At 36.7% G+C, this 26,921-nt stretch overlaps 1 protein-coding gene across 2 annotated transcripts in view; it reads right to left on the reverse strand.

Annotated features, from left to right (window-relative positions):
• LOC117406505 (interleukin-1 receptor accessory protein-like 1) overlaps positions 1–26,921 on the reverse strand; it is a 475,103-nt gene that overhangs the window by 28,844 nt on the left and 419,338 nt on the right. For both annotated transcript variants that reach the window (XM_034010584.3, XM_059029188.1), the window contains exon 7: positions 8,192–8,324. In XM_034010584.3, the coding sequence (XP_033866475.3) occupies positions 8,192–8,324 (133 nt within the window). The remainder of the gene's footprint in view (positions 1–8,191; positions 8,325–26,921) is intronic.

Below are 26,921 nucleotides of genomic sequence, written 5' to 3' on the forward strand. Positions count from 1 at the left end.
CAGGAGATTCTGTAAAAAATTCAGTATCTCTACAATAACATAGTCACAACATGTGTCTTGCTTCCCCTCTTATGTTGATGATATAGAGGCCCACCATCAATAGTGGAATATCAATACCATAAGTATTTGGAGCCTTGGAGGGTAATTGTGGTTTCCCACAACTAAGAACACCTAATCATGTACAGCAGTCAGGGTGTTAAGGTAAGTCATTGCAATTAAGTGTATCTAAGTAACTGGATATGTATTTCATAATTACTGTTTCTGGGACATGCTCTTACATAGCAGTGTGCTTTCCAATTACATATTCATATAATATAAAGGTGACAGAACTGATTAAGAAAATTAGAACCATTATCAGCAAAATCCCTTAGGTTGCAATTCAGAGGCACACTTTTCAAGCTCTTCAGAAAGAAGATATTTCTGGAGACACACTGGACCTTGTACTACATAAGCTGAAGAGGCTATTAGCCTTTTGTACAGTTATTTGATACATAATTCATATTAGGTACTAAAAGCTGCATAAGCCACAGGTCTAATGTACGCTAGTTTCTATGGTATTTATTTAGCAACAAGTGCAAGAGCAAAGTATAATTTTCTAAAAGGAATAAAGCAATGTTAACAAATGTTAACAACGTTAACAAAAATTGCTAGTTTAATGCTAGTTTATACCACAGAGTTCTATTACTTCAAGAAAATATGTGTTTGCTTTGTGTTTGCTATGGTCCACAGTATTACAAAAAATCACATTCATTATATTACATACTATTTATACTACTTGCCCTACTTTTTACTACTACTTTTAAACATTTCTGTTGAAAATCCAGTTCTGTCTAGGTTACATTTCATATAAACTTTATATTGCAGGACGTTTACTTAAAGGTCAATTCGATTTAGCTACCTTTGTTCTCATGAAAAAGACAGCCAGTGCACTTTTTGAACAGATACCATTTTCTTTAGGTTCATGTTACTTTATGAGAGTCATGTCTTCTGAGTTCCAGGCCAGTCAACCTGGGATAAATCACTGTCTTTAACCGTTTTTTAAAGACCAAGCCATGTGTGTCTTAACATGTATTTGACAGTGGATTAGAAAGATAAATTTAATGTTAAATCATGCAAAGTCATGACCATATATATAATATATATACCGAGCATCAAAAGAAACTTATCAGTATTATAACACATTTATTTTCGAAAAGGTATATAAATGATGGACATTGACAAAATGTTTTTGGTTTCTTTTTAATCACTCGATCATTCATCCTTGACCATGACATGCTTGAGTGACTATGACTGAAGCATATGCACTTAATCACCTAATTAGTGAGAACATTGATTGGACACTGGATATGGAGTGACTTCAGCTGCTGAATTGCAAGCTTGAATAAAAGCAATAAAGAAAATCACAGAAAAAAAAAACAATATGCCAAGTCTGTCAAGAGAGCAGCGCCTTCGTGCAATCGGCATGTTGGAGGCTGGACTAGGGCAGCGTACTGTGGCTCGCCATCTTGGGTGCTCACACCCAGCAATTTCAAACCTGGAGAGATGGTATAACCAGACACACTCTGTCAATGACAGGCCACGAACTGGGAGACCAAGAGTCACAACACCTGCCCAAGATTGACAGATCATTTTGCAGCATCTTCGTGATGTCAATTGTTAATCAGCTCAATAAAAAGTCACTGCACCTGCTCTAAAATAGAGTTTGTAATTTTTCGATCACATCTAGTGAATTTTATCCAAGTATAACTGACACGTTTCTTTTGATGCTCAAATATAAGTGATATGTTTCTTTTGATGCTCAGTATATATAATACATGGATGGATGAAGGCTATATTTGCATCCTGAGCCATTCGAAAAAAAAGGTATATAGATTTGATGTCATAGTAGTGACATCAAAAAGTGATAATTCCTGTAGAAGAAAATATACTTGAACTTTGACCCATTCGACTCCACGACACCATCACTTTCAATTCAAACACAAAATGTCTTGTTTTCAATCACTCAACAACACCCACGGTACAGAAATGTTCATTATTGATCAACAAAATGAGAATATGTTAAAAAAAAAATGTAAAACTGGTACCATCGTATCTCAGAGAAAATAAACGGATAACAACACAGAACGTCTGTACAGCACTGAAAAACCCTATTTAAAAAAAAAAACCCGAACTGTACTGCTGAACCTTGTCTTCTTTAATATTAGCATCACAAGGGTATCCATGTATTATATAAAATAATAGATGGGCCACTTCAGTGAGTTACAGGAAAACAATTCCATCTCGGGTTTCTGTGACAGTTTATAAATTTCTTAACCTTCGGTCTCGTAATTTATGATGTCACAGAGACCCTGGATGAAATTATGTTCCTGTAACTCACTGAAGCCCATCTATTATTATATATATATATATATATATATATATATATATATATATATATATATATATATATATATATATATATATATATATATATATATGTATGTGTGTGTGTGTGTGTGTGTGTGTAAAAGAATGCTGTAAAACGTTTTATAATCAACAGCTGGGAGAAAAGAAAAAGTATTATCGTGAGCCAGCAGACAATGTTTAAATCGGGGGCTTTTCTGTCTTTGGTACTGTGGGAATAATGATTGAGAGCTTGGTAAAAACAACAGAAAAAGCATAAGTCCTCCTGAGGCAAACTTTCTCTTTGATATCCCAATCCACATCAAACAGAGCTGATTACCCCAAAACAGTTTTGAATGAGCTTCTTGACATTTACTAGGTGCAGGCTTTCAGAACCTTTTTTTCCCCAATTGTCCTTACTGGTGCAAGGAAGAGGCACTATTGTCTAATTTAGATCACTAAATCATTGCATGGTTCAGAAAGTAGTTAAACACCTAATGGAATGTGTCCCCTTCTATCGGTGACATAAATCTGAGTTTAAAAGCCATTTGGCAACCTTGTTTTTATTTAGCACCTTCTGACCCTTGTAAAAGTTTACAACATTGTTAGGATTGTAGTTTGTTGTAAAACAAAATAGAAAGCATGATAAAGCACATACAAGCTTGACAATTCATTGATAAGACTAATAAAGGAGGAGGCTGTGTGGTCCAGTGGTTAAAGAAAAGGGCTTGTAACCAGGAGGTCCCTGGTTCAAATCCCACCTCAGCCACTGACTCATTGTGTGACCCTGAGCAAGTCACTTAACCTCCTTGTGCTCCGTCTTTCGGGTGAGACGTAATTGTAAGTGACTCTGCAGCTGATGCATAGTTCACACATCCTAGTCTCTGTAAGTCGCCTTGGATAAAGGCGTCTGCTAAATAAACAAATAATAATAATAATAATAATAATAATAATAATAAAACATGGTAAAAAAAATGGTTTAGTCTTCTAAATATATTTACGTTATATTTACGTCCACCAGGAGCCTGTTTCTGTAGAGAAATATGTTAGACATCCACTACTTTATACAGTAAAAGGGAATCTGCATTGATGAGTTGAATTATGTGGTAATAAGGGCTTAATGACTGTACTGGCTCCAGAAGGATCCCTTTATACTTTAGTTGATCCAATTCCAAAAGACTTTCCTAGTTTTCCTATTAACCGGGCTACTACCCAATGAGCACCTGCTTCAGCCAGATAATGTGGTTTGATGGATGATTCTAGATTTTCCAGACTGATGATTGCTAGTCTTATAACTCCTGATACACTTGAGTGCTTGCCTGAATTCCTCTGGGGAGCTTCCATGCGTAAGGAAGAAACCTCCCACCTGTACACTTACTTTACTTAGATCAAGCTCTGCATCTGCTTAGCAACACAACTTAATTTGGAACAGAGCAGTTCACCCAGTAATTCTGCTTTTAATTAGAATGAATGCAAGACAGATTCCACAACGAGATCCGATAAACAAAATATTCATGCAGCAGCTTCATAACTAAAAGGTTATTCTATGCTGGATCTCTCGACACATTGGATACATTTTGTTTATTTGTTTAAAATATTTTGTTTGTTAATGGTAATTGTTAACTTTTCATTTTACGTGAAGTTTTTTGATGGCTTCAAGGGCTGTAGCAGACCTCAGTAAGTAAAGACCTGCGTTGATCTTGAAGTATGCCTATCTGTAATTAGCTTTCTTATTGGCCTGTCATATAAAGGGATTATTTCACATAACGTAAGAGGCTGCTCTCTGGTTCAGTCTATCTGGCTCCCGGAATGTAGTTTAAGTTGAACCAGCTTTTGGTTCAATGTAACTCTGAAGTGGAAAGAGGCGGCTTTGCACCCTTGAAACAGAGCCCCTCGTGATCTTGTGTTAAGCCTTTGATCCTTTAAAGTACTAACATCATCAATTATCCTTAGCTTTTGATCGATCTGTGTTTTTTTTTTGTTTTTTTTGTTGAAAGCACCTTCATTGCCAATTGAAAAGGCCAGTTGGTTTCATGTTGCCCTCTTCCATCACACACACACTATTGTACTATACAGAGTGTCTCTGTGTTGTTCATCCTGTGCAGGCTTTTCAGTTTTTTTTTTATTTATTTTTTGTTGATTGGGATCTGCTGCAATATGAATGGTCTAGCCTATGTATGGGTAAGGTTTCATTTTACATTTCAGTAACCCATAAGACACATACATGCATGTATTAAACCACAAATCAACATTGATTCACCATACCAAGGTCATCATTATAAATGTTTTAGATGTATCAAAACTGATGTTTGCTTCAAGATATGAATTCCATACAAGTTCAATTGGATATCATTGATTTTAATATTACTAGAATCTGTTGTACGTACTGCTGAACAGCCTGTTGGGTAGTAAATTAGATTCACATGCTTGATATTCTTCTGTGTTCTTATTCAGGTTTCCTCTAATACCACCTGTTCTATAAAGTACTTCTTACTGTACATAAAAACTTGTTTTTGTATGGACATTTTTTGTGGGAGCTTGAAGCAATTATACAAAAAATTAAACAGCAGCTGTCTACATGTAAGTGATATTTGTATGTGTCATGTACGCAGCACTAATGATTACATTAGCAACCACCAGGTTCATAGCAGGAAAGCAAGAAATCTGCCTTTCTTCCTCGTGTTGAATAGACAATCTGCAGCTGTGTGCTCTGTGGGTGTCTAAGAAAATTAATCTCACAGATCTTTCAGCAGCGAAAGTCAACATGTGGAACCCACCAATTTTCTGGCAGAATGAAGGGAGTCTGAGGCATCATTGAGCTGGATAGGCCTTCACTATCTGTTGGTTTCTCCAATGCTGTTGATATATTTTCCTGCACATAACTTAAAGAAACAGATGGTTGGATATTCTAGTTATAATTTAAAGGTTTAGTCAAACAGTGGAATTTGGTTTCCATTTAATTAATTAATAAATTAATGAATATATTGTACTTTAATAAGAACAACTTCACCTCTGGAGTTTACAGTCTCAATTTAGCTTCCGGTGGACAGCCCACATACTTTAATGTAGTATTAGCAGTCTCTCTTTGAGGTAGTCTCATGACGGAAAGGCAGTGGGTGTTTAGGTCAGTGAGGTGTGGTGCCATTGTCCCTCATAAATTCACACAAGAGGTTGCAACACATGCCAATTATTTTGCTGTAACAAGGTAAGGAGGACAAGTGACTACTTTCACAGCTGTAGCATTAGTAAAAACAGGATTTTTGTATATCAGCAGTCCAATTAAAATGCGTAACTAAGTAACAGGTATTATAACTAGGCCCCTTTGTTTTTCACTTGTTTTTTAACCTGTAATTTAGTCCTCTAGCCACACAATGTTGATTACATTACATTTCCTTGGTATCTGGATCTCACCGGGCACAAATACATAATTCGTCTACAGAAGGGGAGTTAATATAACAATTTATTGGAGTCAGGGCATTTGATAGATTATGTAACATAGATAAGCTGTGTTTTTATTTTATTGGTTTTGTTTTGTTCTTTGAATATAATGTAAGAAAAAAGGTGTTCACAAGGAGCCCATAACTGTTACTTATGTTTGCATGAAAGACAAAAAAATCCATTCTCAGTTCTTGTGCATAATATTTTTCTGTTAAACTTAATCATCATCAGTTGGATAAGCCAGTCTTCTTTCGTGGATTGACGTTGCTCTGTGTAAATGTGTCGATATGAAGAAACACTTTCAGCATCCACAAAATTGGTAACAACTAACAAATATATTTTAGCCTTTCTTGCTAAATTGGGAAATAGTTATTCTGCATTTCTCCAAAATTCAGTCAAAGAAATTCCACTATCGTTTCCTTTTGCCGATATCCCCCCATTTCTGATTTACAGTCAGCATCAAACCCTGGAATAGAATCTAATGGGAGGGTTTCTTTATCCAAACTACAAACTTCTTATGGGTCGAAAATCCTTACTTGTGAGCTGGTTGAATAAAACATGGTTTAAGTCTGCATTGATAAGGGTTGTAGTAGCGTGTACATTTTTCATAAACTTTGTGGAAAGTTTTAACACCCTGTTGGTTTATTCTGGCATCTGTGCTGTGTAACTCTTGTGCCAGTGCTCGGTATGTATTTATTAATTCTGCAACTTTATTATACGTTTGATGAATTCTAATGTTACGGCTTTCAAACCACTGTATAAGATCCACTAGTCCCTTACAATGCGTTGCAACTGGGGAGAGTTGAGACACCAGGTGGACACTGCTGCGTTCGATCTCTCAAAGAAATGGCTTTTGATTTTGTTGGTGCATCCATGTTTTCTAAAGCAGCAAGTCTCGAGGTAAGCTTTTTCTTCAAACGCATCAATATCTAGAAAGGTCATAATTATCCCTCGTAATTAGGGGGTATTTTCTAATTATCCAGAATTTAATGTGTTGATTCCTTAATTATTCTTTAGATCAGTTTAGCTGGAGTGGTTGCAGACACCTGGAGGTTTAGGACTGAATTGCAGGTTAGTCCTGTCGTTTTAATTCACCCGTGAATTTTGCAGGGCCCTAATTATAACCAAGGCTTCTGATTTTCTGTGTTTTACTCTGACTTTTCTACTGTCCTTTAAGAATTCAATTGATACCTGTTGAGCCATTCGTGCATCTCAATCACAACTGAAAAACGTGTTAATCATAACATTAATTAACGTTTTCTGTGAAACAACTAGATTGGCTTTTAAATTGGCCAAGCCTTCATTTTTCATTTACAAGCAGGATGTACAAACGAGATCGCCACATGTTAATAAGCGACTAATCTTTATTAAAACTATAATGAAAAATAAAGTATTTTATGCTGGACACACTTTATTTCAATCGTTATGCGTAACTGTATTTACATAAAGATGAGTCGCTTCTGCTTTTAAATGAAAAAGTAAGACTTGAGATTTAAAAGCCTGTAAATTTAAATCAATTTTACTATTAATGCATTTCTCAGTTGTGGTTGAGAAAAACGAATGGCTTAACAGGTATCAACTGAATTTTTAAAGGAGAGTAGAAAATCAGAGGAGAAAATCTGAAGCCCTAATTATAACCCACTCAAAAGATTATAATATTATAAACTTCTGCGACCTTGCATGAGTTTTAATTGGGTTTAGTAATGTTTTTAAGAATTACATTTCTTAAAATGTGTGAAATTCAGATGAAGTGTGTGTGTGTGTGTGTGTTGAATCTGTAACAAAAGAGGGAAAGCATATACTAGTCTATAAACAAATCTGGAGCTAAAGTTACATTTAACAGGCTGTCAATATCTCAGTCTGGGCTGAATCTTTGTGACATCAATATATTTGATTAAAACCGAGTTCTAGATGCTCAACCTAGATAAAGAACAAACAAACAAAAGCCTATTGTTTTATTTATGCACTGTGCCTCTTTTATTTAACTATGGTATCATGCTTCTTTTCCTGAATTGTTTGTGATTTCTACAGTTATCTTTAGCGGTGTCAAGTTTATTGTGAAATATAAAACAATACCGACACCTGTAGCAAACAAAGTTTTCAAATCATTTATTCAAAGACTTCCTTTTCATTTACCCTACAAGACTAAACCAGTCTGTCAGACAAATTCGATAGATCTTTCTTTACTTTATTTGGAGCACCTTTAATCAAATAATAAGATAAAAAATACTGTCACTCAGGGTACTTTTCCACTGGCAAAAAACAATAACATCTCCACAGAGGGCTGCTACAGTTAATGTATTGTTTTTTTTTCTTCAACAGGGAATCCAATTATGGTTTGGATTTTATTTTATTTACTTATTTATTTTACCTGATGTCGCTTTCTCGAACCCGGCTTTCATCCAGATCTTCAATAAACTTCTCCCCTTTCATCCAGTAAATTAAAGGGCTCACGTCTCCACTGTAGCCAAAAAAGGCCCGACAGGTCAGATTAGCAGGACTTCCTGCAAGAGAAAATGGGGGGAAAAAAAGAGGATTTTATTTTTTAAAAGCACTGAAAATGTTAATGTTAACAGCAGCTGCAGCCTCAACCTGTCCTGTAAGCTCAGAGAATAAATCAGCCTTGCACAGCCATTGCCAAATTTAATTCCCTGAGATTCACAGCCAGTGAAATGATTTCAACATGAAGCATCTATCTTTGCTTGACGACACAATGCATCTGAGCAGCCTATTCAGAATCTATCTATGTTTCATTCGACTTTTCGTTAGATACTTAAAATACAGCACACCTGTTTTAAACATCTGCTCATCCCATACCTTACCAGAAGGTACTGTAGAACAAACGTATTAAAAAAAAAAAAACTATAAAAAGTCATAAGGAGAGTTAATTCAAAATGGAGTATGTACATGTACATGCATCTGCAATGCAAAACATACATGCAGATATTAGAAATGATTCCGGGTAAACCTAAATAGTGTTCCCAGGCAGGGAGTTTGTACCTGGGAGTTTCTGGGAACAAAAACAATGCATTCCTGGAAGCACAATCAAAAGGTCTGAATTAAAATGGAAAGTGTATTTTATTTGATTTACAGTATTTATTTATTTATTTTGTTATTTAGTAGTTCTTTAAAACTAATTTAAAAAATGGTGACACCACTGCCCAAAACTAATATAGAAATATACAAGTGCTTTATTATTCACAAAGCTTGTGTACAGTTCACTCCAAAATTGTCTTGCTTCATCATAACTCTTATTGAACAATAGTGGTAGATGTAAAACACTGTCTCATCTGGCCTCTGTAATATGTACACTTCATATTAGGCACTGCTCACTGAGTAATTTCACATTATATGCCACAGCCTCCTCTCTGAACCTAACAAAGAAATCCATAATCTAACCGCTGCATTCCCTGTCAGACAGAAAATGATGTGTGGCTTCCAGTAATGAAACTGCTAGTAAAGTAATGTGAAAATTAATAGCAGTGAGGGACATCTAATATGGTAGGTGGTCAACCGTAAATTAATCTATAAGTTCCTCTGAGGGATGGCACAGCTAACACTGCAGTGACTTCATTCATGTCAGGGAAGGGTCAGTGGCAATATTTTTTCAGACTAGTCTTCTAATCATGCAGTTCACCGTTGCTTCAAATACCCTCTGCGTGTCCCAGTGCCAGTGCAGGTCATTCATTTCCACTAATAAACAATTATGAGCTAATACCTTTTTTTTATTTTTAATTAGACTTTTTACCCTGCCCCGAAGTAGGTACCTTTAAGTCTTAGTCAGGGTTAAGAAAAATAATTAAATGATAATTAGAAAAAAAGAAAGATTTACAGTGCCACTATTGCAACTCCCTTGCCAGCAAATACAGTTGAGCAGTAACACAGGCACAGACTATGCACCTTACCTTAAACTTACTAACAATACATAGAAGTTCTAAAGAACTATAGTAAGGTAATTCTGGGTGTTACATGCGTTACCATTTTAGATGTCCATTTGTAAACCATATTTGCTTCATACAGTATTGTATTCACAACTGATATGTGCAACATTTTATCTCTCACATGATGGAACTGTTATCTTAAAGGTTACTTGCAAAAACCTGAATGCTGTACATACAGCAGTGACTACTCAGAGTACTATTCACAACACATATAAAACTGAACTGCATTGCATGCATCTAAAGCAGCTTGAACTGTAGGCAGCATCATGAAGCTGGTCACCCACAGCTGTGATGTAAAATGCTGGATGCACAGGCCTGTTGTGGTGTTCACAGAGCCACTTCGAGCTGAGTCAGGAGGAGAATCTGAATCTTGCTAGGAACAGATTACTTATTAGATATGGATTGGATGCTATAGAATGAAATACATTGCTAATAGTAATGTTGCAGGATCCTGTATTTTGTATCCTTTTGAATAAGACGTATAAGATCTGATCTGTGTAAGATCTGAAAAAGACAGCTCCTGGTATCAAAAGGTCAGGCCAACCTGCTAAAAGGTTCCAAACCTCCCTTATCAGGCAAAAGCATATTTTTTAATTAGACCCAGAGCCTTAAAACATTCTGATCCACTGAGAGAAGAATGTCAAACTATATGGAACAGAGTTAATATGCTAGAAGCAATCGAACTAGGTTTGATTATAGTAAGAAAAAACAAAAGTATCTAAATAAAGAAGAAACCTAATATAATAACATTAAGTAAATGTATGAGCAGTCCTAAGTTTTAATATTCAAAGTTGCATTTGCTGCTAAGCAGGTGTCTAATTAAAAATGAACCTCTTGCCTTCTGTGTTGTGAAGTCATTTAAGCTTCCATTGGAAGCTTAAATGACTTCATATGAGATAAATGGAGTAAAATAAAATTACTGAAGTATCTGGATTGGAAATATATGTTATAAAGTCATTTAAAGTTAAACTGTTGAAAGAACATATTAAAAGTGTATTATAACAGATGCCTGACACTGACAATGTTTTAGACAAATTGTTAAGACACATTTGAGATTATGTTCATTTAATTTAATCAATTTAAGAATTAGTTCTGTCTCCAACTAAACAAAAAGTCTTTTAGACATTACAATATCAATTAAACTAAAGAATATAAATGTTTAGTTTATATTAATGTTTTACTGCAATAAAAAAACAGGAACTGTTAGGTTTGAATATAAGACAATAAAGTGTAAACTGTATTTAATAATTTTAATACACAATAGACTTACTGGAAGAAAACTTGGCAGCCGAAGCGAGCATTTCATTTAAATTAGAAAAGTTGTATACTGTATCAGTCCTTATCAGGCAGGTAGCGACTTTAATTAGGATGATGTTTGAGAGCCAAAAAATGACTTCATGCAGTGAATTTGGAGAAGCGCTTACAGTGGAGTTTTATATTAATTAAAACACTAATCTTGTCAAGTAAACAGGGTGCCAGGAACCTGCTTGTGCAGGCGAATTTTTAGAAACAGAGGTCAGGCTTAGTCCAAGAATGGCACAGTTAAACATTTAACATGTTCATTGTAGCTTAAATTTAAATGGAAATAAATGAACTGACCACTGTAGGCTTACTGGTTTTTATTCAAAGGCTTGTGATAAACCCCTACAGTCTTTGTCCAATACTTTGTTAACACACCTGTATATGAAAGTAAATCTGAAAAGTGGGCAAGATATGCTACTCAGAGGGAATATATTGTAGACCCAGGTTAATATAATCACACAGAAAGTTGATGTTATATATAAAACAGCATCTCTTTTGATACACATATAAACTTGTATTGTATTATAGCAAGGATCCTGTGAATTTTGGTTCACCTGACTTTTTAGAGAAAGGAGGGGTTGAAAATGAGAACTATGAGATCATGTTCCAATATTTTGGAAAGGAGTTATATCCAATTAATTTTGAATGTTTTTTTATAAACTCCAATTAGTTTTAAAAAGCTGACCGGATCCTTCTAGAATATATCATTAACTCAAAGATAAGAACTGTCAAGGCAGATTGATGGTCAGATTTAATTGGGACTCCTGATGTATTCAATGAAGGGGAAATCCTATATAAGCCCAGAGCAAGACCCCATTCGATGCCACTGAAACTGATCTTGCAAGCTGACGCTGTCCATGCTTTGAGGGTCTCTGAAAAACTGATTGCTGTTTAGTCGTATTTAGTATAAAGTCTCTGCCTTTTGAAGACAGTTCTTATTTTTCAATATATCCTACACTACACTTCCATATATTGGAAGATAAGCATATATTTGAATTTATATCTTGTTTATATTGGATGCATTGCTATAAGGTATAGAAATTATGTTCTAGTCTTAAGAGAGTGATATATTGTAAGTTGTAGGATTTAGCGGTGGGCGCTTTAGCTTTTTGCATTTTATAGCCTGAAGGCTAAGCATATGATAACCATATTTGTATTACTGTATTGAAGTACTAATGTCGTTAAACATGTAAAAGCACTGGATCGCCCAGATTGCTTATTACTTGGGATTTACGGTGGTCTGCGCAACCAACCAATCAATTTTTTAAGAAGAAACATAAGAAACATAAGAAAGTTTACAAACGAGAGGAGGCCATTCGGCCCATCTTGCTCATTTGGTTATTAGTAGCTTATTGATCCCAGAATATCATCAAGCAGCTTCTTGAAGGATCCCAGGGTGTCAGCTTCAACAACGTTACTGGGGAGTTGGTTCCAGACTCCCACAATTCTCTGTTTCTTTTTTCAGGTCGAAAAAGTCCCCTGGGTCGACATTGTCAATTCCTTTTAGGATTTTGAATGCTTGAATCAGATCACCGCGTAGTCTTCTTTGATCAGGACTGAATAGATTAAATTCTTTTAGCCTGTCTGAATACGACATGCCTTTTAAACCCGGGATAATTTTGGTCACTCTTCTTTGCACTCTTTCTAGGGCAGCAATATCCTTTTTGTAACGAGGTGACCAGAACTGAACACAATATTCTAGATAAGGTCTTACTAATGCATTGTAAAGTTTTAACATTACTTCCCTTGATTTAAATTCATAGATTCCTTCTTCAATTTATAATGCACATTTTTATTGCCTGCGTGCAGTACCTTACACGTTTCTCTATTAAATGTCATTTGCCATGTGTCTGTCCAGTTCTGAATGCTGTCTAGATCATTTTGAATGACTTTTGCTGCTGCAACAGTGTTTGCCACTCCTCCTATTGTTGTGTCGTCTGTAAATTTAACAAGTTTGCTTACTATACCAGAATCTAAATCATTAATGTAGATTAGGAATAGCAGAGGACCTAATACTGATCCCTGTGGTACTCCACTGGTTACCTTGCTCCATTTTTGAGGTTTCTCCTCCAATCAATACTTTCTGTTTTCTACATGTTAACCACTCCTTAATCCATGTGCATGCATTTCCTTGAATCCCTACTGCATTGAGTTTTAAAGCATTTAATAAACCGAAAGGGCACTACTACTGCTCTGATTCGTTAAAACTTCAAATTAAATGAGTCTGTGTGGTTTTCTTGATTATTAAAAAGTTGTCTGGACATATACCATGCCCAGTGCACAAACAAAACCACTTACATACATATATATATATATATATATATATATATATATATATATATATATATATATATATATATATAAAAGAGTATGTGCAATTTGACAAAACCTATACCTCTAAATAATGTAGACCTTAACAGACAGTAGCTGATAAACAAATAATATATGACTTCCACCCTCTTCAGAAAGGAAAAATGATAAAAGTGTGCATAGGATGACAAAGTACTGCAGGTAGGGATGAGTAATCCTGTAGCTTGGACACTGGTAAAACGGGACTGCTCTTTCAAAGCTCTACCAATGTAGCTTTGATCTGATATCGGCAAGGCTCTTTCTGCTAGATTAGCAACACTGTGATCTCTGTGGAACTGTGGTTGTGGTCTGGTTTGATTTTGGTTTGTTGGGTTTGAGGAGGGTTGCCACCTGTCCCTGTTTTCCCTGGATCTTCCCAGTTTTGAGGAAGGTGTTGAATATGCCTTCCCGGATCACTAAATGCCAATCCGATACATTGAGCACAAGCTAGATAAATCAGGATACAGTATGACTGCAATAATATTAATTAGTTGTCAATACTATAGCAGTAATATTATCAATTATTATTATTATTATTTATTTCTTAGCAGACGCCCTTATCCAGGGCGACTTACAATTGTTACAAGATATCACATTATACATTATTTCACATTATACAGATATCACATTATTTTACATACAGTTACCCATTTTTACAGTTTGTTTTTTACTGGCGCAATCTAGGTAAAGTACCTTGCTCAAGGGTACAACAGCAGTGTCCCCCACTGGGGATTGAACCCACAACCCTCCGGTCAAGAGTCCGGAGCCCTAACCACTACTCCACACTGCTGCCCTGTTTCCTACTGGATGAATATTGGATTTCTAAAGACAGTGTACACTTTTAACACCCCCCACCCCTACCTGCTTTTTTTGTACCTCAGAGGTGCAACCCAGGGTTTGAGCACTAATTAAACTCCAAGTTACAGATCAAAATGGTTAGTTAGCACAGTCTTGTAAAACTTGGCAGTCTCTGTTTTGAGTGTTCAGGTCAGGACTGACGCAAACTGCCAGAACCATGCCTATCTGTTGCCAATTTTTTAAGAAAGAAGTTTTTCAAGAAAATAATTTTGCAGTTTTCTTACATTGAAACTTTTTTTTTTCAGTCAGTCAAAAATGCAACATTCTGTCCATTCATCTAATGAACAAATCACCTGTTTCTCTAGCTACAGCATTTTCTCTGGAGCAGTAAAGTGCAAATAAAATAAGATTTTGGGGGTTATTTTGTGTCCCATTTCCTTTATATTAGGCGGATACTATGTAGTAAAATGGCACTTTTCAGTAATGTTTACTCAGCGTGTAATTACATTAATACAGCTTTCACCGTGAGCTTGAAATAAATGTCATTCTGGTACTCAATTTTTCGAAAGGAATTTGAAACCAAACACAGGCATTACTATTATATCCAGTTCTTGAAAAATATGGTTGCATCTGTAAAATGTATTATCCTGTCGTGTCAGGTTAAAGTCATGATTAGCAGCTTGCATGTAAAGTATTGATCAAACTAAGAGAGCATTTACAGTACGAGTTGAGATCCATACAAATCAGTACCTAGTATCTACACCAGGGGGCACTAATGACCTTTAAACCTTTATCAAATAATAGAAAGCAAAAATAAATACATCAGCTGTGAAATTTGTTGTTTTGAACAGTTATCTCCTAATGGGTTGTTTGGGGGCAAGATTGAAATGTCACAAGTTTTCTCCCTTATTATTATTATTATTATTATTATTATTATTATTATTATTATTATTATTAGTAGTCGTAGTCGTAGTAGTATTTTGCTTTAATTTATTATAGCGCCTTTCACACCTCGGTGTCTCAAGGCGCTGTACAAAACAAAACAATCAAACACAAATCAACATTGCAAAACGCAGTCAGTAACAAATTAATCAGTTAAAAAATTCTATACATACATAAATAAAATAGGTAAATAGAGATAAAATCGATCACCAGTACAGTATATTATAATAAACAATGCAGACTGCAGTAAAAAAAAAATACAGCAGAGAATAAGTGCGTCTTAAGTGTATTTTTACTATTGTGGATATTACTATTGTGGATTCTCTCATAAAGGTTGGTAGTGCGTTCCAAAGAAAAGGAGCAACACAGCTAAAACTACGCCCTGCGAGGATAACACGTTTTGGAAATGTTGTGTTAGGTGGTTTGGTTATGTTTTGGCCATTTTTATAATGCGTGTTTTTTTCAATTCCTTTCGATTATGAAGTCATCACCAGGTCAGAACTTGTATATTAGTGTATCATGTCACCCCCCCCGTCTTTTTTCTGCAGCTCTGCATCCAGTAAAAGTACGAATCACACAAATGCTCAGTTATTTTTTATTACTCGCCAATTTAAGAACTGTATCAGTACAATTAGAATTGCTTTTAAATTTATTTTTAAAGACTCCCCTGGACCTTCCGCATTTGATCTCATCAGATAAAAAACAGCAGTTCTGGTACTGTAAATTGTGAGAGCAAAACAAGCAAAGCAGATACATACATAAATAAATAAATATATACATAAATAAATAGTTTATAACATTATTACTTACCTATGTTTTTTTTTTTTTTTTTTAAATAAATGTGTAGCACTTATTTATGCTTTTATATTACATTTAAGTGCGGTTCTTGGCTGGTTTAAAAAATACAATTTGCCTACTTTTTGGCTGATTACTTCCAAAACTTGGTGGGCTGCAAAAAAGGGTTGCGGGACACGGGAAAAACATGGACACACATTCCAGCTCACCAGCACCTCATTCCTACCCCACCAAATCATAGCCTATACACCTTGTTTCCATGCACATTTACAAAGTTACCAATGCACTAAATGATAAACTAAGCCAGTTGCAAGGGCAGTTGTTCATTCTAATCTCTGGGTCTCTGCACTGACTGATATACAAAGCTGCTTTAAACCTGTGTTTATGTCTACAGTAGGATGCACTTTTGCTGTCTTCTTCATCAGCATTTTTACTAAAAAAAAGTGTTAGCCTTCTTAAAGTAGTACTGTAGTTTGTAATAGAAGTTCCTAATGTTCTCTTCATTGCATCACATGGACGACTGACTGAATCAGACAATTGTGTGGGAGATGTGTGGACTCCTGACTCTGCAAACATTTAAAATACGCGTCAGTTATCAGAGACTCTGATTCGGAATGTACCATCAAAACTGGTTATGTAAGGAACAGGACAGTGATTTTTTTGTTCCAAGTGGCAAGAAGCAGAAAGACTAATTCAATTTCCCCATGGAAAAGATATTGCTTCATTGGTGCCCAGGCACCGAAAATAGAGCGGTCGGGCGCCATAAAAGCATTTTCATAACAAAATCGGTCAAGATTCTTAAGTTAATCCTATAGAAAAATGTACTGCAACGGTGTTCCGGCTTCACTTCGCCACTGGTGTTAACCATGAGACTTACTGTATCTGTATCTAGTGGTATATTAATTCACAGCAAACATTATGTGCAATGGAAGGGGGGGAAGAGTGTCATTCGAATACCTTTTTTCCTATGGAATATAAACCTGCATTAACTTCACAGAAAAGAAGGACTCCCAAACTGGTGTAATTGAAATCCTGTATATGTACATGATTACAGTAAACTCACTACATTATGACAAAGGGAGTATAATGAAGAGCTAGTTAGGAGGGAGTTTATATTATTATTATTATTATTATTATTATTATTATTATTATTATTATTATTAATTTATGTATTTATTTTCTTTAAAACAGCTCTATCTGTGCTATGTAAGCCCAGACTAAATCTAGAAAACTTGTGTACTCATTTTGAATGTTGCCAGTCTAGTTACTGTGCTAAGTAAAAAAATAAATAAAAGGCAGGTAGGGTCACTAACAGTTCCTTCAAATCACAGTGTAATGGTTGTTCAAAGCATTTAAGAATAAGTCAGGGCTTACTGTACCTCGAATCCCACACAATAAAGCTATTTCGGTAACTAGAGTAACTGCTAGTTGTATATGTCTGCGGAGGAAAGGATAGGTCTTTAACTGACCCTTTCAGACCTGCTCAAGCAGAACTTCCAAGTGTACTTTCTGTAACAGTGCTATTGTGAGTGGGGGCACACAGCCCACGAACCCCATAGGGTATAATAACCTCTGTACTTCCTGATGGAGTGCAGCATGAGAAAGTCGTGCTGCGGTTTCAAACTGATTCAGTTTTATTTATATTTTAGGCATTTATACAACCGCCAAACAAAAAATGCAGCAGGAATTTCTGTAGGATTTTGCTAACTAGCAATTCACACGACCTGGGTGAGTACGAGAAATGCATGACTATGGGTTAGTATGGCTTACCGTAATTATCTGATTAGTGTGCATACCCTTTCACAAATGTTAGAACAATCGGTGTGTGTTAATAGATAACCAATAACATGCATATATTTTCCTAAAATGTGCAAAAGAGTGCACATTAGTTAATTACGGTAACAGAAACTCTGCTTAATATTTTCAGGTTATAGATTATAGGGTTATCAAATGCGAAGGTCTATGTATGTGGGTAATATTGACCCGAGCATGTTTTTAATAGTCTACAAAGGGTATTCATTATACAAGGGGAGTGTGTTGTACAAGAAATGCGTGTTCTAAAAGAGAGATGCAACCCATGCCTGTTATACACAGCAGTGTGTTATACGGCAATTGAAAAAAAAGCAAAAAATAGGCGTGCATCGCACACTCCATCAAATCGGAGATAATGTAGAGTTCAACTGATTATTCAAGCAGGGTAATACGGTAAGTCCTGATGACTCTCTGTTTAACGAAGGCAGTTCAGCAACTGTGACATATTTGGACTGGCTTAGTTAGACGTCAAGGTTATACGTGGCAGTAATCCCTAAATGACACAGGAGACACTATACAGCTCTGACTGCAATGCATAATTTATTTCCTGATGGGTTTAGAACAGGGGTGGGCAATTCCGGTCTTGGTGGTCTAATTAAGTAATTTAGAGCACAGTTGGGAAAAAAGCCAGGAGGGACACCAGCCCTCCAGGACCGGAATTGCCCACCCCTGGTTTAGAACAACCAAGAAGTCAATGTTTCTCTCCATCGATTTAAAAAGTCTCAGGGACTGGTATGTGGAGCCAATTCTAATTATTTATTCAAAAGATTAGTACATGGCAGTGCAGCTAATACGATATTAATAACCTAAGTCAGCACCATGTAAAAGGTGCTTTCTCCCCTATAAAAAAGAGCAGGTGGAAACTTCCTCAAGGGGTCAATAATGACTTTTGTTTTTGTGCTCTTGTTCATGAAACATTGGAGTTTCTTTAAGACTGTGGGAAGCTCCCTGTGCAGGATTTTCTGCTCAACTGATCGACTGTGTTGTATTTGGGAAGTTGTTTTACATTCAGACTCCCCCCACTGTTTTTTTTTTTTTTAAACCACTATCTGTTGGACTGTTATGTATACATTTGGTTATCATACAAGTCAAGGTTTAAAGCAGACCCTACAGAATTCAGATGAAATAAGTGCTGTCATGTGCTGTGCTGACACTCCAGCTTAGGAGCTGTACCAACAGTGCAATGGTACGTTGGAGCTGGCATCCTGCAATATGTAATGACTGAACATCTGATTGCACTGGTTCGGTGTGATGTGTTGTTTCGGTTCAAGTACAGTAACACATTATTCAGTCTCAACTTTATGTAAAATTGTATTGGCATTGTGGCCCCCTCATTCGTGTCAGTTCCCCAAATAAAGTCACATCCCAGCAAGTATTTTGAGCAAAAATACTAAACACTAGTAAAAATACAGTGACTAAACCATTCAGCCACTGATCTATAAGAAAGCTTATGTTGTTACATGGTTTTGGGGAGACAATTATGTTAAAAAATAGTTGGTTACATGCTGCAGTAAATGCTGCCTTGGTTTTGTTACCCTGTCTCTGCATTTCACATGATCTATCACTGGCTCTTTTTCCTGTCACTGTCAGAGGACAGTGGAAAGGGTAGAGTTATGTCTAACTGTGTGGCCTGAGAGGCTTCCTTTATTAAAACTGCAGTCCCCACACTACTGTACCTCCTATCACGGTTGCACTGTATACCACTCTATTCTATTATTATTATTAGTAGTAGTAGTAGTAGTAGTATTATTATTATTTATTTCTTAGCAGACACCCTTATCCAGGGCGACTTACAGTCGTAAACAAAAATAAATTTCAAAGAATCATAGTATAAGTATTAATACAATTAAGAGCAAGATAAAATACAATGACTTTGGTTCTAGCAAGTAGAAGTATATGACAAAATACGATTCAGTAATGGAGCAGATAACAGTGTCAGTGATAGTTACATCAGGATATAATTAAATAAAAAATGCTACAGATTAAATGACACTTGACAGATTACAGTACTCTAAAGTACAGGATTAAATGCAGTAAAATAGGGAGCAGATAAGAGCAAGTAAAGCGCATTTAAGGAAGAGTGATAAGTATCCAGAGGGAAAAGAGGAGTTCTGCAGGTGCTGTCTGAAGAGGTGAGTCTTGAGGAGGCGCTGGAAGATGGTCAAGGACTGGGCAGTCCTGATATCTGTAGGAAGGTCATTCCACCACTGTGGGGCGAGGGTGGAGAAGGAGCAGGCTCTGGAGGCAGGGGAGCATAGAGGAGGTAGAGCCAGTCTTCTAGTGCAGGAGGAGCGGAGAGGTTGAGTGGGGGTGTAGGGAGAGATGAGGGTCTGGAGGTAGCTGGGTGCAGTCTGGTCAAGGCATCTGTAGGCGAGTACAAGAGTCTTGAACTGGATGCGAGTGGTGATCAGGAGCCAGTGGAGTGAGCGGAGCAGTGGAGTTGCGTGGGAGGAGCGAGGCAGAGAGAACACCAGACGAGCAGCTGAGTTCTGGATGAGCTGGAGCGGACAGGTGGCGGACACAGGGAGGCCAGCCAGGAGGGAGTTGCTGAAGTCTAGGTGGGAGGCGACTATACAGCTAATGTCAAAGTAATTTTGCTTCATAAAGTCAAATGAAACCTGCTGAATAATGTTACGTTAACATATTGAATTACATACTGCTTTGTAGTTTTCCATATACTTAATGCAAAAATTAAACAAATTGACATTTCCAAATCTAACATGAAATACTGTACTACTATTGGCTTCCAGTAGACTTTTTCGAAATCATTTTGTAGTTTCTTTGATTACATAATGTTAAATAAAATATTGAAATTATGTTCATTTTTTTTATGATATCTCAATCTTAAAATTGTAGGTGATGCAATTATTTTGGCCATAGCTGTACTATACTGTAGATACTATATTCCAGGGGTCCAATTTAAAGGTGACCTAACCAAAGTTTTAAAATGGAAATTATTAGCACTATCAATATAATCAATCCTCCACCTTTTCTGTTGAAGATTTTGCCAATATTTCAGTTTGGTATATGTATATATTTAAAAGACAGCTCTAGAAATCAAACATTGCTGCTGTACCCTGGTGCCTAATAACTTCATGTGTTCTAGTTGAGACTCACTGCAGCTGTAATCAGACCCTATGACCTGCCGTGACCAAGATGCAGCAATGTATCTATAGCTTTTCAACTGATCCTGAAATAATGCAAAAAAATAAATAAATAAAAAGTGAAGGACCAAAAATGTTTTTAGCACAATAATTTATTATTAATAAAGCTAATAAAGTGTAAGGATTTTGCATTTACAATGATAGGCACCCACTTGAACATGCTATCCATGTTGCACAAAGGCATTATTAGGTTAGGTGAATTTCCTATTGTTTCTTCCTGCCACATTAATTATCTAAGACTCACCTGTTGAATGTTAAAATGGAGGTTGCCTTGTTTTTTTTTTAACATTCACCCTTTTGAAGACATTGTTTATTTCCCCTCTATTTGGAAAGAAATAGTGCTCCATTTTTAATTTTTTAAGTTTATTTTGTGAATGTCAGATGATCAGCATCGTTTGTACTGTGGAAGTACTGATGAAAGTATATATATATATAAACTACCGGTCAAAAGTTTTAGAACACCTCAATTTTTCCACTTTTTATTGAAATTTACGCAGTTTAATGTCTCAATGTACTCTGAAATTAAAGCATAGAACAAATAAACAATTGGAGATAAAAAAAGAAATTATGGAATCATTTTGTTTAACAAAATTTAATCTAAATTTTTGACTCATCAAAGTAGCCACCTTTTGCAGATATAACAGCCGAACACACTCGTGGCATTCTTTCTACAATGGAAATCAAATATTGTTCGGAAAGTTCTTCCCAACACTGTTGCAGAAGTTCCCACAAATGTGTTGCACTTGTAGGTTGCTTTGCTTTCACCCTTCTGTCCAGTTCATCCCAAACCAGCTCGATGGGGTTTAAGTCTGGAGACTGTGCTGGCCATTCCATGATTTGAAGCCTACCGTCTTGTTCTTTTCTTCTAAGGTAGTTCTGACATAGCCTGGAGGTATGTTTTGGGTCATTATCTTGCTGCCTGACCAACTAGGCGTATACCAGAGGGTATTGCATGGTGCTGCAAAATGCTGTGGTAGCAGTTTTGGTTCAGGGTGCCACTCACTCTGTGCAAGTCGCCGACTCTGGATCCAGCAAAAGAGCCCCAGACCATCACGCTTCCTCCTCCATGTTTGACAGTTGGTGTCACACACCGAGGAACCATCCTTTCGCCTACTCGACGACGTACAAAAACCCTGCGTGATGAACCGAAGATTTCAAATTTTGATTCATCGGTCCATAAGACCTTCTTCCAGTCTTCAGTAGTCCAGTGGTGGTGCTTCATGGCCCAGGCAAGCCTCTTTTTCTTATTTTGCCATCTTAGCAATGGCTTTCTTACTGCCACTCGACCTGTCAAACCTGCAGCTCGAAGTCTTCTCTTCACAGTTGAAACTGAGACTTGCTTACTTCGACCAGTGTTAAGCTGTGCTTGAAGCTGTTGTCCTGTGAGCCGCCTAGCACGCAAGCTGTTGACTCTCAGAAACTTGTCTTCTTATTCTGTTGTGGCTTTGGGTCTGCCAGACCTCTTCCTGTCAGTTTCCTCCAGTTTCCAAGTGCCTTTTGATGGTGTAGGAAACTGTACTCACTGACACCTTGGCTTTCTTTGCAATTTCTCTAAAGGAAAGACCTACACTTTTAAGGGTTATAATGGTCTGTCTGTCTTCCTTTGTTAATTGCCTTTTTCTCGCCATTATGAGAGCAATATACTACTTCCTGCAGTACAATACTGTCCAAATAATGCTTAAGAGGGTGTAGTAACACAGTCTGCTCCAACACTGCTTTTATACAGACAGAGGGTTTGTAAGTAATCAACAAAAGTTGGGACACCTGTAGGAATTGTTAGCATCAACTTTCAAGGCTTAATTTACTTCCATTGCTGCAGAACAGCTGTAAGTTGTTAACCCATTACTTGTTCCCTGAAAAAGGCCTTTTTGTATAACTCTGAAATGTACATTATTTTTCAGTTTTTGGTAACCTAAACTTTTTTTTTTAACCTCTGGCAGTTTACCACTTACCTTTGCACCATTTCAGGTTATTCACTGGACTTGAACTGCTTAAACTTCAATAAAAACTGGAAAAATGGGGGTGTTCTAAAACTTTTGACCGGTAGTGTGTGTGTATATATATATATATATATATATATATATATATATATATATATATATATATATACAGACGTGCTCAAATTTGTTGGTACCCTTACAGCTCATTGAAATAATGCTTCATTCCTCCTGAAAAGTGATGAAATTAAAAGCTATTTTATCATGTATACTTGCATGCCTTTGGTATGTCATAGAATAAAGCAAAGAAGCTGTGAAAAGAGATGAATTATTGCTTATTCTACAAAGATATTCTAAAATGGCCTGGACACATTTGTTGGTACCCCTTAGAACATTTAATACATAATTGGATTATAGTGATATTTCAAACTAATTAGTTTCTTTAATTAGTATCACACATGTCTCCAATCTTGTAATCAGTCATTCAGCCTATTTAAATGGAGAAAAGTAGTCACTGTGCTGTTTGGTATCATTGTGTGCACCACACTGAACATGGACCAGAGAAAGCAAAGGAGAGAGTTGTCTGAGGAGATCAGAAAGAAAATAATAGACAAGCATGGTAAAGGTAAAGGCTACAAGACCATCTCCAAGCAGCTTGATGTTCCTGTGACAACAGTTGCAAATATTATTAAGAAGTTTAAGGTCCATGGAACTGTAGCCAACCTCCCTGGGCGCGGCCGCAAGAGGAAAATCGACCCCAGATTGAACACAAGGATAGTGCGAATGGTAGAAAAAGAACCAAGGATAACTGCCAAAGAGATACAAGCTGAACTCCAAGGTGAAGGTACGTCAGTTTCTGATCGCACCATCCGTTGCTTTTTGAGCGAAAGTGGGCTCCATGGAAGAAGACCCAGGAGGACTCCACTTTTGAAAGAAAAACATAAAAAAGCCAGACTGGAATTTGCTAAAATGCATATTGACAAGCCACAATCCTTCTGGGAGAATGTCCTTTGGACAGATGAGTCAAAACTGGAGCTTTTTGGCAAGTCACATCAGCTCTATGTTCACAGACGAAAAAATGAAGCTTTCAAAGAAAAGAACACCATACCTACAGTGAAACATGGAGGAGGCTCGGTTATGTTTTGGGGCTGCTTTGCTGCGCCTGGCACAGGGTGCCTTGAAACTGTGCAGGGCACAATGAAATCTCAAGACTATCAAGGCATTCTGGAGCGAAACGTACTGCCCGGTGTCAGAAAACTCTGTCTCAGTTGCAGGTCATGGGTCCTCCAACAGGATAATGACCCAAAACACACAGCTAAAAGCACCCAAGAATGGATAAGAACAAAACATTGGACTATTCTGAAGTGGCCTTCTATGAGTCCTGATCTGAATCCTATCGAACATCTATGGAAAGAGCTGAAACTTGCAGTCTGGAGAAGGCACCCATCAAACCTGAGACAGCTGGAGCAGTTTGCTAAGGAAGAGTGGGACAAACTACCTGTTAACAGGTGCAGAAGTCTCATTGAGAGCTACAGAAAACGTTTGACTGCAGTGATTGCCTCTAAAGGTTGTGCAACAAAATATTAGGTTAGCGGTCCCATCATTTTTGTCCATACCATTTTCATTTGTTTTATTATTTACAATATTATGTTGAATAAAAAATCAAAAGCAAAGTCTGATTTCTATTAAATATGGAATAAACAATGGTGGATGCCAATTACTTTTGTCAGTTTCAAGTTACTTCAGAGAAAATTGTGCATTCTTCGTTTTTTGTGGAGGGGTACCAACAAATTTGAGCACGTATGTATATATATATTTGCTTGTGAAGGCCTTGTGCACTGTTTGAACACTGTCGTTTACAGCAGGTGGTTTACACATTAACTATTTTTTTTTTTTAATGTGGCAGCCTTACTTCATACATAATTTAAAACGGATGAATTATAAATTCAAGAAGTGGAGGGGTTGAAGTACAGTGGGACCTCAAAATCAATTTATACTTCTGGGACTTTAAAAAACAAAAGATTGATTAATCTGTTTTATTCTAAATGTTCATTCACTTTATGTTTTCTTTACATCAGCAATTTCCATTCAAGATTCAGATGACCACATTAATTAGCACGCCAGTAAATGCCTTGAATATGACCCAACATAAAATGTGCTGCCATAAGCTCTATTTGAAAAATCCAGATCGATTTTTAGTTTCTAAGATATGGTAATTAATGTTTGCTGCATGGAAATATGACTATGACTGCAAAGGGACCAACATTAGCTTCAAGGCAGTGCTAAATGGCAATCTCGTGAAGCTGCTGTAGTTATTAATTATTATTATTAATTAGTCAATTAGCAGACACTTTTATCCAATGCGACTTAAAGAGACTAGGGGGTGAACTATGCATCAACAACTGCTGCTGCAGTGTCACTTATAATAAGACCTTGGTTTTATGTATCATCCGAAAGACGAAGCACAAGGAGGTTAAGTGACTTGCTCAGGGTCACACACAGTGAGTCAGTGGCTGAGCAGGGATTTGAACCGGGGACCTCCTTGTAGCAAACACTTTTCTTTAACCACCGGACCACCAAACCTCCTAACTCCTCCTAATAGTTAACTTAAGAATTTTATCAAGACGGGTACTCAAAGGTGAATGAATAGGACTGAATGTCAACACATTTCTTTATGCATGAAAATATAAAAAAATTAAAAGGGGTCAGTGAGAGTTTACAGTATCTCGTGAATGCAGATATTTTTCTCCACAGGTATTTTATTTTGGCATTGTGTGTTGACAGCTGGCACCTTCCTCAATCATCTGCAGGTGCACACTTAATGACTGTCACAACCAATCAGTACCAGGATGTCGTGCTGTCATGAGCGGCATGAGTTATCTGAAGGGCTCAGGTCACGTAAGAAGAAGGAGACTATAAAATTCTTGCAATTTGCCTGTCGGAAAATGCCAATTTTAGGGCTTACAATTAACTTAACTAAATGCCTGTCTTTACTTATTGCCGCACTTAACTAAATTGGCTTTGCATCATTTAAATCACATTTCGAAACTGGAAGAACATTATATAAATTGTGCTGGTTGAGCATATACTGGTCAAGAACAGGGGCAATGCTATATATATATATATATATATATATATATATATATATATATATATATATATATATATATATATATATATAGTGCCTTGCTAAAGTATTCAGACCCCTGGCCAATTCTCTCATATTACTGAATTACAAATGGTACATTGAAATTTCATTCTGTTTGATATTTTACTTAAAAACACTGAAACTCAAAATCAATTATTGTAAGGTGACATTGGTTTTATGTTGGGAAATATTTTTAAGAAAAATAAAAAACTGAAATATCTTGCTTGCATAAGTATTCAACCCCTGTGCTGTGGAAGCTCCCAGTTTACACCGATGAAAGAAATTGCCCTAACGAGGACACAATTACCTTACCATTGGCCTCCACCTGTGAACCATTAAAGTTGCTGTCACATTTTCTGGATAAAAACCCCACTGTTGAAGGATAATTGGTCAGGCTGTGAATCTGAAGGAAAATGAAGACCAAAGAGCATTCTACAGAAGTTGGAGATAAAGTAATACAAATGCATAGATTAGGGAAAGGGTACAAAATAATATCCAAGTGTTTGGATATCCCAGTGAGCACAGTTGGATCAATAATCAGGAAGTGGAAGCTGCATCACACCACCCAGGCACTGCCAAGAAAAGGCTGTCCCTCAAAACTCAGCACTCAAACAAGAAGGAGACTTGTGAGAGAAGCCACAGAGAGGCCAATAATCACTTTGAAGGAGCTACAGAGTTCAGTGGCTGGGAGTGGAGTAATGCTGCACCAGTCAACCATATCAAGAGCTCTGCATAACAATGGCCTGTATGGGAGGGTGGCAAGAAAGAAGCCGTTACTCAAAAAGTACCATCTGAAAGCACGTCTGGAGTTTGCCAGAAAGCATGAGAGTGACCCAGCTGCGATGTGGGAAAAGGTTTTGTGGTCAGATGAGACCAAGATAGAGCTTTTTGGTCAAAACTCAAAGTGCTATGT

The sequence above is a fragment of the Acipenser ruthenus genome, chromosome 8 (assembly GCF_902713425.1).
Source record: "Acipenser ruthenus chromosome 8, fAciRut3.2 maternal haplotype, whole genome shotgun sequence".
Lineage (NCBI taxonomy): Eukaryota > Metazoa > Chordata > Actinopteri > Acipenseriformes > Acipenseridae > Acipenser > Acipenser ruthenus.